The following is a 9,999-nucleotide window of genomic DNA, read 5'->3' on the forward strand; positions in this document are numbered from 1 at the left end:
TCAGTCGGTTAAGCATCTGACTTCAGCTCAGGTCATGATCTCATGGTTTGTGGGTTCGGGCCCCACGTCGGGCTCTGTGCTGACAGCTGGAGCCTGGAGCCTGCTTCGGATTCTGTGTCTCCCTCTCTCTCTGCCTCTCCCTACTTGCGCTCTGTCTCTGTCTCTCTGTCTCTCAAATAAACATTAAAAAATTTTTAAATGTTTTTTTTGAAAATTGACATTTTGAACAGTATAATGTACAACTCAAATATCAGTCTTCCCCTCCAGGGTTTACTGGCACAGCTCGCAGTAGTTGCTACTGTAGTGACTTTTCTGAACTAATTTTGTAAAATCTGTATTCCTTGTCGTGTGTGGTCACCGAAGTGTCTGTTCTGTGAATGTAGTGCTCATTGGGCAGACATTTCCTTAAACACCCGCAACCACCGCCCGCCCCCCCAAAAGAAGAAAACAACCTCCAGTCTTTACAGATGGGGAGGAGATGGTCTGCAAAGATCAGGATACACCTTCCACACCACCCAGGCTGTTTACAGCTCTGCCTTGACCTTTACTTCCTAATTGCAGAGTCTGACAGTCACCAGAGGGGAGAGCCGGGGCCCTTCTCAGGTCTTTCCTGAACATGCACCCAGCCCTTGCACGCAAGCATCCTAGAGGCTCAGGAATAATGGGCCAGGGGTTCTAGGTCCTTATTCCCTAAAGCTCCTCACCACTCGGCCTTTCTTCCAGTCGTTCTGCTCGGTTCAACCATTGCCTTAGGCAGCCGAGACTAACATATGCCTTGAAATGTTTTGAACATTTAGTGCCCTCCGGTAGCCACCTCACCACTGGGAGAGTTGGGGGCCAGCAAGAAGTCACAGATGACACCAAGGGTCTGGACCTGGTGTTTCTCTCCTGAGATGGGGACACCTGCGGGAGGAGCAGGTACCTGACACGGACGGGTGGGCAGGGGAGGCCCGAGGCCCCCACACCCCAGGGGTGTGTGTCTGGCATCTGGACCGAACAGTTCGGTTCAGATGGGGTGGGATCGGTGAGGCCCAAGGGACGGGGCCCTGGGGTCCTTCAGGCTGAGGAGGAAGATGCGGGGAGCACAGGGGACTGAGGAGGCTCAGGTTAGACAGGACAGAGCTAAGCAACTCCTCTGGGGGAGAAGTGGGTCAGGTCCAGGCTCACGGGGACAGACCTTGAGGCCACTGTGCTACGTGAAATAAGCCAGTCCCTAAAGGACCGATATTGGAGGACCCCGCTCATGACAGACCGAGAACAGTCAGATTCATAGGGGTGGGAGGAGCTGTGGGTGCCGGGCCTGGGGAGGGGGATGGGTGTGGGAGGGTTAGGGTCTAGTGGGCAGACACAGAGTTTGGAGTGACGAAAAAGTCGTGAAGATGGATGGAAGGGACAGTTGCAGAACAGTGAATGTACCTATTGCCACTGAATTGTACACCTGAACGTGGTTAACATTATCAAGGTTATAGGGGCGCCTGGGGGGCTCAGTCGGTTGAGCGTCCAACTTCGGCTCACGGTTCTTGGGTTCGAGCCCTGCGTCGGGCTCTGTGCTGACGGCTCGGAGCCTGGAGCCTGCTTCAGATTCTGTGTCTCCCTCTGTCTCTGCCCCTCCCCGCTAGCTCATGGTCTCTCTCTCTCAAAAATAAATAAACCTTAAACAAAATAAAAAAATAAATAGAAAAGCATCCGACATAAAATTGGAGCCGTTTACAGCGGCAAGTGACCCAGAAATTGTAACAGTTCGCCAACGTCACGGAGAAATAGCTGTGGCCAACGCGGACCGCCCTGTCCTGGATATGAGAAGGGACACGCAAGGCGGAGACTGCAGCACTCAGGCCTGGCCGGGGCCTCGAGGAAGCGCACAAGGCAGGTTTCCGGGACAACCTGCAACTCCCGTCATCCGCCAGAAACATTTTAGTGGCAGTGACAGGACAAGTGCAACACCCACAACACGGCAGTGACTGAGGGAGGCCGGGGGGGGGGGGGGGGCTGTCCTGCCCCAGCGGGAGGCGGGCTGTGCCCCAGGCTGCCGGGAAGCCAGGAGCCAGCCAAGGGGGTCCTGATCCGGCCTCACCTTCACGTCCTGCCCGCGGCCGCAAACGACCTTTCAACTCTGACCAGGAACCCGAAGAGCAAGGGGTCTTGCTGCAGCCGCGTCCCCCGGCAGGCCCCCGGTCAGGCCTAACTGCGCCTGTGCCCGATGCGGGCGGCGCCGGGCCTCGGCGATGTCCCGCGACCGGACAGAAAAAGGGCGCGGTGACAGCCCATCTGCTCTGACGGCTGGGGTCAGGGTGGCACCCCTGACGGACACTAGGCCAGCCCGTCATCAGTCCCGGATGACCCGGTGACTCTTGGGCACGGTCACATACCTCAGCTTCTTCACGACGGCGGGCCAGCCCAGCAGTTGTTCGTCCCACAGGTACTTGGGGGACAGCACCTTGGTGGGCTTGTGGTAGAGCAGGTACCTGTTCAGGTGGCTCTCGTCGTGCCACACAGCCTCGATGCCGTGGGCCTGGTCGACCACCATGGCCTCGTGACAGGCCGACGTGAGCCGCAGAACCTCGGCCACCGACCCCCCGAAAAAGCCTCCCGCGTAGTAAAAGTCGCCCTCGTCCCTGGGGATGTGCGCCTGGGACTGCGGCCGGCGCTCGTAGGTGAAGGCCTCGCGGGCCGCCCCGTAGAAGCCGGGGTGCAGGGTGCCGAAGAGCGGGGACAGGATCTCCACGCCCACGTGGTCGCGGAACCTCATGTCCACGTCCACGCACACCAGATAGTCCGCCTCGTGGAGGAAGCGCTGCCGGGAGAAGTTGCTGATCATCTCCATGCGGTGCATGGACACGTCCTGCCAGCGCGAGTAGCTCCGGACCTCCAGGACCACCACCTGCCTCCCTTCCCCGAGGGGCACGCGGGGCACATCCCCCGGCCGGTCGGTGAACACGTAGTAGGTGACCTTGTGTCCCACCATGAAGTGCTTCTCCGCCGTCTGCAGGAACAGCTCCAGGAAGACCACGTATCTGCAGGGACAGGGGACAGGGCGGGAGGAGGGTCGCTGCCAGAGGCTGGCGGCAGGAGCCCAAAGCCGGGGGCCGCGGACCTGTGCGCCTTATCGAGGAGGCAGACCCTGGGCTGCTTAAGGAACGGCCGCTGTCCTGGCCTGTCCTGGGCGAGTCTGCCCGTGGCGCCTCCCTAACCTCTGCCCCGGGGGACGGGGGACCATCAGCGCCCCACCTTACAAAGGGGAGCGAGCCTGAGGCGGAGGAGGCTGGAAACCCGTACAGCCACGGGTCAGCATGCTGGAGCCAGTAGCGCACCCCCGTGCCGAGCTCCCCTGGCAGACCCCCTCCACCCGCAGGACCCGCCCCTGGCAAATCCCCTGCAGGTTCCCACCTGCTGTGAGGGAGCCGAGACCCTTCGGGCACAGCTCTGGTCAACGTGCCCTCGCAGACTTCGTAGAACCTGCAGGGCCGGCCACCTGCCCCTCTTGGCTCAGTGCTCAGTCCCTGGCCCCCCAGGACCGTGTCTGCCCCTGCAGGGCCCTCCCTTGAAGGCTACTGGGCCCTCAGTCAACAGCGGGTATTCTGAGGAGGGGTCACCCCCCCATCTCCCCCAGATCAGGACTCGGGCCCAGCATGTGGCCAGGGGAGGCGAAAGAGGGCCCCTGGAGGAAGAGGGGGCTTGCTCGGGCCCCAGCACTGAACCCGAGCGTGTGAGCTTCTGGGTCCAGGTCTGTATCTCCCCAACCCCAAGAGGTTGGAAGTCTTCTCCAACCGCCTCCCATGGCTGGTCCCTCTTCGAGGGGGCTCGCTGCTCCCCACCCTGCACACAGCAGCTCCCCCATCATCGGGCAAGTGCGGTGAGCCCCTCGGTGACAGTTTTTTGAGCAGGCCCTAAGGCTACTTCCTGGTGCCTGCCCCAGAAACCCCTCCCACAGGGAAGGTGGGCACTCCGTTTCAATAGGGGACATGCACACACACACACACACACACACACACACACCCCTGCCCAGCCACCAGTCAGGTCACCAGGGGCAACTCCAGACCCACCCGATGTGATCGTGGGTTCACAGCTCGACTCGGGGAGTCTGGTTTCCTCTGAGGACATGCCCACCACCTGCCCACCCCCTGGGGACTGCACTCGGAGCCCAGAGGGGACACACGGGGACAGCCAGCACACGCGCAGCAGGCAGTGCTGCTTCAGAGCTATTGGCACCGGCCGAGGACCCTGGGCAGTGAAGCTTCTGGTTGGTGATTTCAGCCGCTTGTCTCCAGGGACTGGAGTAGGATCCTGAGGCGACCCTGTGCCCTTCTTACTCCCTGCACTTGGGGCCGAATGCCCCTCTCGAGTAAGACCTGGGAAAGGGGTTGCAAAGGCCTCAGGGCCATCCTCTGGGGTCTCGGGTGAGCTCTGCGGAGGGAGGAAGCCCCACCTGTCCACACGCAGGCCCAGCACCTACGAGCTTTCACTTCCCCCCATGGCGATCCCGAGAGAGGACGCTGTCGTCAGCCCCACTTTCCAGAGGCTCAGAGAGACCACGCCACTTACCTGCGGCTGCCCAGCTCATTCAGCGGAAGTCACCTGTCCCTGGAGTCCCAGGGCCTCACTGCTCAGCTCCCTCACAGGAGCCTGGGGTCTGGCACCGAGTGCTGTGCCTGACCTGGCTGTCCCCCCTCCATGACCGTCACCCTATAAGGGAGCACACAGGAGCCCAGCTCCACAGGCACTGGCTTCCTACCCGTCCAAGGAAGCACACAGCCTCCTCCCTTCTGCTACTGTGGCCGGAGGAGGGCTCCTCTGCTGCCTGGATGTTGGGGTGCTCTGCTCCTTCCTTGACTCAGCAGGAGAACAACCTAGGATCACTGCTGGGTCTGGAGCTGCCTTCCTGGGTGACGTGCAGCCTTTGGAAGGGGAGCCAGGTGGTGTCCACTCACTGAGCCCGGGAAGACTGCTGAACACGTGGACTTTCACATTAAACCCTAGGAGGACAGGCTGGGTCCCCACCCACCGTGTGCTGAACACACAGCCAGACCTGATGTCCTCGGTCTCTCCTGCATCCCAGTCCCCACCCTCTGTCATCTCATCTACTTACTTTTTTTTTTTTTTTTTAATGTTTATTTATTTTCGAGACACAGAGAGAGACAGAGCATGAGCAGGGGAGGGGCAGAGAGAGAGACGGAGACACTGAATCCCAAGCAGGCTCCAGGCTCTGAACTGTCGGCACAGAGCCCGATGTGGTCGGGCTCGAACTCACGGACCGCGAGATCCTGACCTGAGCTGAAGTCGGACGCTGAACCGACTGGGCCACCCGGGCGCCCCGTCACCTACTTACTTTTTGATCGCAAACACCGTTAGTCCGATGGTGGTGTTCCGGAGCCGGAACTGCTCATTCAGGATGTCAATGTTGAAGGTCCCTTCCCAGACGGTGGGGGCCAGCCAAGGGGTGAGGACAAGGACATCTTTCCTACTGCAGCACAAGAGAGCCACCCGGTGTCAGTAGCCTGAGAGTGAACACACCGAGGGCCCTGGCGCATCACCACCCCCACCCGGGACCCCCACCCACCCAGCCCGCACCCCATCAGGGACCCACAGGGCTGACCCTCCTTCCAGAAGGCCCTCACATGTGCAAGAAACAAATGACATGGAAATCAAAACTCAGACTCGTGCAAATCACTCGCAACCCTTGGCGAACCCTGGACCCTGCTGGACCTCAGCGTGGGAGCTGGGATTTGCCAGCGAGGGGCGGGGGCCGTCCTCCAGGAAGGAGGAGGCGCCCCTTGGGCATTCTTTGGTGGAGAGAGAAAGGACGGAGAATAATTGGTGGGCTCCAAATTCAGACTCAGAAGCTGCCGAAGCAAGTTCCCGCCGAGTTTTCAGTGAAACCGCCTTTTAGTGTATATGGTGAATTTCGGGGCGGGGTGGGGGGGGTGGGGGTGGGTGGGTTCAGCAAGTTTACTCACGAGGGTGTTAGCACCTTGGGCTGGGGGTAAACCATCCTGAAAAAAAACACAGCGCAATGGGAGTCTGCAGGAATATGGCATGGACATCCCCAGTCAGTGGGGCTGGGAAGCCGCTGCAGGTGACTGAGCTTTTGAGTCCCCCCAGGAGGAGCTGCACCGGGCGGGCGCTTCCCGGACACAATCCCAGGGCCTGAAGGAGGGCGGAGCCTCTGTGGCTCGGTTTCACTCTCTCGAAACCGGGAGCGGAGACCTCGGGGTGCATTCCCTCCCTCATAACCTCAGGGAGAGATCTCACCGTGGCGGGAGGGGCTGCAAGTGGCCACTGTCCCAGGTATTTCACCCAAGCAAGTAGCTGGGTCAAGGGAACGGCAGTCAGACACACAGACGGTCTACCTGGACCTGACGCTGCCTCCTCGGCTGGGTGACAGAGCAGGTCTCTAAGCTCCCGGGGCCCAGGCTTCCTGTCTGCAGAGAGGGACACCCGTGCCCAGCCCCGACAGCGGCGTGCAGTCTGGGAAAATGTGTGCGCAGCGGTCCTGCCCCAGACTAAAGTGTCGTGGAGCCCGAGGAAAAATTAGCCAGTGGGCCGTCTGTCATTGTCAATAATGACTGCACTTTGCATTTCCTGGGTGGCATTTAAAAGCAGGGCGTCGGCTTTGAAAAGGCAGGAAAGTCTGCAACAAACCACCCCATGGGTGAACCCACGGACGTCGGACACCGTGCAGAGTGAAGTAAGCCAGTCACGAAAGGGCGAACACGCTGTGACCCCACTTATAGAAGGGACCAGAGAAATCAAGTTCATGGAGACAGGAAGCTGAATGGGGCACCAGGGGCTGGTGGCAGGGGGGTGGGGGCAGAGTTTCAGTCTGGGAAGATGAGAAAGTTCTGGAGATGGACGGGGGTGATGGTTGCACAACACGGTGATACACCTAATGCTGCCTACAAATGGTCAAGAGGGTAAATTTCAGGGCATACATATTTGCACGGTTAAAAGTTTTTTGGGGTTTTTTTTTCGGTTTTGTTTTTTTTTAAAGTTGGGCACGAGAGGGGCACCTGAGTGGCTCAGTCAGTTGAGCGCCCGACTTCGGCTCCAGTCATGATCTCACGGTTCGTGGGTTCGAGCCCTGCTTCGGGCTCTGTGCTGAGAGCTCGGAGCCCGGAGCCTGGTTCAGATTCTGTCTCCCTCTCCCTGCCCCTCCCCTGCTTGTGCTCTCTTTAAAAAAATAAACATCAAAAGAAAAATTAAAACAAAAAAATTGTCAGACACCAGTCCACGAGACTGCCTGAGACCTTCCCAGTCTCATCCCCTCTAAAGACCCTCTTCCCAGGAACCCCTCTGAGCCCAGACAAAGCAGGCCAGTTGGTGACCCTCTTTAAGAGCCAAATTCCAGGCAGCTGGTCAAACCCAAACCTCCAGCTACCCCTGGATCTTTCCATGGCTTCAAGGGGAGGGCCAAGTCTGACCCAGGACTTGGGGAGGGGAGTGGTGCTCCCCATGTGAGGCGCAGGAGACAGCCTATCCAGGCGCTCTCGCCTCTCCCCTGGGGCTGTGGAGCAGGTGAAGGGGCAGAGGACCCAGGGAAGACGTCCTACCTGGACAGTGTCACTGCTTGCGGGCCATCCAGCTCTCCACCCACCTCGCTGCGGGATGAGAACACAGAGTGGGGGCTTTACCGGGAGAGTTCAGGGCTCAGGTTCATAGATGGTGGCTGGGGGCCCAGGAGAGGGGGACAGTGGTGGCCTAGGGTATGAAGAGGGCGTCTGTCTGAAAGTGGCCAGAACAGCCATCACTGTGGGCAGTGGGCCTGGCACCGGCCCATGTCCCCGTGTGTCCCCAAACGTGATGTCAGACCCCACGGGGACAGGTTTGGCCTCTGCTCAGCCACAGACACCCCGCCTTCACCTCATGCTTCTGAGCGAAGGAGACTGAGCAGCTGGTGGTTTCAGACCATGTGGGTATCCCGAGTCCCCTCCCGTCAGGGGGTCCTTCCCCGGGCCCTGCACACAGTGGCCTTGGTCTCAAGGATCCGACAAATGCAGAACAGCCGTGCTGGGGCTGTGGGTCTTCTGAGGCCACGTGCTCAGGAGGAACAGTCTGACTGGCAGACACGGATCGGGGAACCTCCGAATGACCTGGGAAGGAGCCCAGGCCAAGCCCTGGGTGCCGTCTCAGGCGGGAGCCAGCATCAACCCTGCAAATGTGAGGGGCCTTCAAGCTGCCCCTGTCCCAGCTACCGTCGGTCTACACTCACCTGACACACCTGGGCCCACACTGCCCAGCTGAGCCCAGTCAACCCCAGGATCTGGCGAGATGTGGGCTCAGTGGTTGTGCTGGTCTCACACCACAAATTGGGTATTTTGTGGCCCAGTAGCAGATGGCTGCTACAAGGGGGAAAAGCCAGACGCACAGCAGGGGACAGACAGAAGAGCGGTCCGGACAGACGACATAGCACGTGCAAAGCCTCAGAGTCACGACACGTGCCAGGCGACCACAGACCCCCGGGTGGACCGCAGAGGTGGGGTTCACGGTGGGAGAGGTGAGGCTGGAGAGGACGGGCAGGCAGGGAGCCAACCACAGAGGGGCTCATGCATATGTTCCGGAAAGATCACTCTGGCTAACGGAGGAGAGTGGGTCCGTGCGCAGGAGGATGGGGAGATGGCATGGAGGCTGCCAGAAAGATGGGGGAGCCTCACCCGGAGCAGGACGGGGGGAGCAGAGAGAAGCGCGTGAACTGAGAGATACTGACAGGCAGTTCTGCTCTGAGTGGGGCGCGGGTGGGGGTGGGGGAGGGGCAAGGATGATGCCCAGGCTTCCACCTTGGGCTGGGTGGGGGGAAGTGAGGCCTTTCACCGAATCAGGGGCTTGAGAGCAGGAGCAGGGGGTCACTGTGGGGACACCCAAATGTCCAACAGGTTGAAGCCAGACCCGGGGTGGGGTGGGTGTCAGTCCTGCCCAGGTGACCCACGAAGGCCACGGAAATGACCTGGCTGCTCTGGGCAGAGGGTGAGGCCCAGATCACGGGTGCATCAGCCTGGGGGGTGGGGGCAGCAGCCATCTCTGCCCCCCCAGCACACAGCCAGTCCCCGCGGCTGTTGGGCAATGTGACCCTGCCTCCACTCCACTCACCTGGCCCCTACCTGCCTCCCCAGCCTCGAGTTCCTCAGGTTCAGGAAACCGGCCCTGTGGAAAGAGCCACCAGAGGCCCCTGTTGAGGAGGGTGCACCTGGGTTGGCTGTTCATCCATCCGCATGCAAAGCAGGAGCTGGAGCCCGCGCGGGGACCCCAGAGCCCCCTGGCACAGCTGCAGGGCTTGGGCGGGGCTGGGAGCAATTGTCACCCAAAGCACGGGTGACACCCAAGGGGGCGGCAGGAGGGCGGTCACTGAAGACAGTGCTTCTGCGTGAGCTCCCGCGGCAGCCAGAGAGGGTCCCCGTGCGCGGACAGCACAGCCCCCGGGAAAGCAGCCGCAGGCCTTTACTCCATAGTCCGGAGACCATCTCCATCTGGAAGCTAACACTCAGCTCCCCTGCGCCTTCCCCACTGCCCAGCCACTGCCCAGCCACATGGCTCCTCGCTCAGGAGCTGGGGGAAGACAGCTCCCACACAAGGTGGGGTCCAACGGGAGGGTGTGTGTGGAGGGACAGCTCATCAGCCCTGCGGTGACCGCACTGGTGCTGGGGTGGGGAGCAGCCCGGCACCCTACAAGCAGCCGACCGCTGTTGTTGCTGCCTGGAAGGCCTGGACGGTGCACACGTTCCTTACCCCAAGAGGACCCAGACGAGTGTTATCAGGAGGAAGGCTGACACGGCCACGCTGAAATGAGCACAGAGGACCATGCTGAAGATTCACGTACACCTGCAACGTAGCCCCAAAATAGGCGAGGCAAAAAGCGGACACAACTGAAGAAGAAATGGTCAACTCGACAATTAAGTTGGAGATTTCCAAGTCCTACTTTGCTGTCAGTAATGGATGGGATAACTGGAACATCGGCAGATACAGCTGAACACCACACACCAGTGAGATCTGACTGATCACGCCGCACAA

General features: G+C 60.3%; 1 protein-coding gene across 2 annotated transcripts; it reads right to left on the minus strand.

Moving 5' to 3' along the window:
* Window positions 1–2,213: 2,213 nt before the first annotated feature.
* Window positions 2,214–9,747, minus strand: ABO (ABO, alpha 1-3-N-acetylgalactosaminyltransferase and alpha 1-3-galactosyltransferase). Of its 2 annotated transcripts, XM_058693581.1 has the most exons (6): window positions 9,718–9,747; window positions 9,082–9,135; window positions 7,548–7,595; window positions 5,955–5,990; window positions 5,327–5,461; window positions 2,214–3,014 (listed from the first exon to the last, which is right to left on the minus strand). In XM_058693581.1, exons 4-6 carry the CDS (start codon window positions 5,987–5,989, stop codon window positions 2,327–2,329), a joined length of 858 nt encoding a protein of 285 aa, XP_058549564.1. In that variant the 5' UTR covers window position 5,990; window positions 7,548–7,595; window positions 9,082–9,135; window positions 9,718–9,747; the 3' UTR covers window positions 2,214–2,326. The 2 variants fall into 2 exon arrangements, with proteins under 2 accessions (XP_058549564.1, XP_058549565.1); XM_058693582.1 differs by lacking the exons at window positions 9,082–9,135; window positions 9,718–9,747 and having other exon boundaries at window positions 5,327–5,458; window positions 5,955–7,167; window positions 7,548–9,065.
* Window positions 9,748–9,999: the final 252 nt, after the last annotated feature.

Source organism: Neofelis nebulosa, chromosome 12 (genome assembly GCF_028018385.1).
Source record: "Neofelis nebulosa isolate mNeoNeb1 chromosome 12, mNeoNeb1.pri, whole genome shotgun sequence".
Lineage (NCBI taxonomy): Eukaryota > Metazoa > Chordata > Mammalia > Carnivora > Felidae > Neofelis > Neofelis nebulosa.

Bases quoted from the DNA above. Each gene is read 5' to 3' on its own strand.
- ABO (XM_058693581.1), bottom strand. From the start codon at position 5,989: ATGGTTTACCCCCAGCCCAAGGTGCTAACACCCTC. The intron at 5,462-5,954 runs GTGAGTAAACTT...CTTGTGCTGCAG, and splicing joins CCCAAGGTGCTAACACCCTC to TAGGAAAGATGTCCTTGTCC. The intron at 3,015-5,326 runs GTAAGTAGGTGA...CTGTCCCTGCAG, and splicing joins ACGGTGTTTGCGATCAAAAA to ATACGTGGTCTTCCTGGAGC.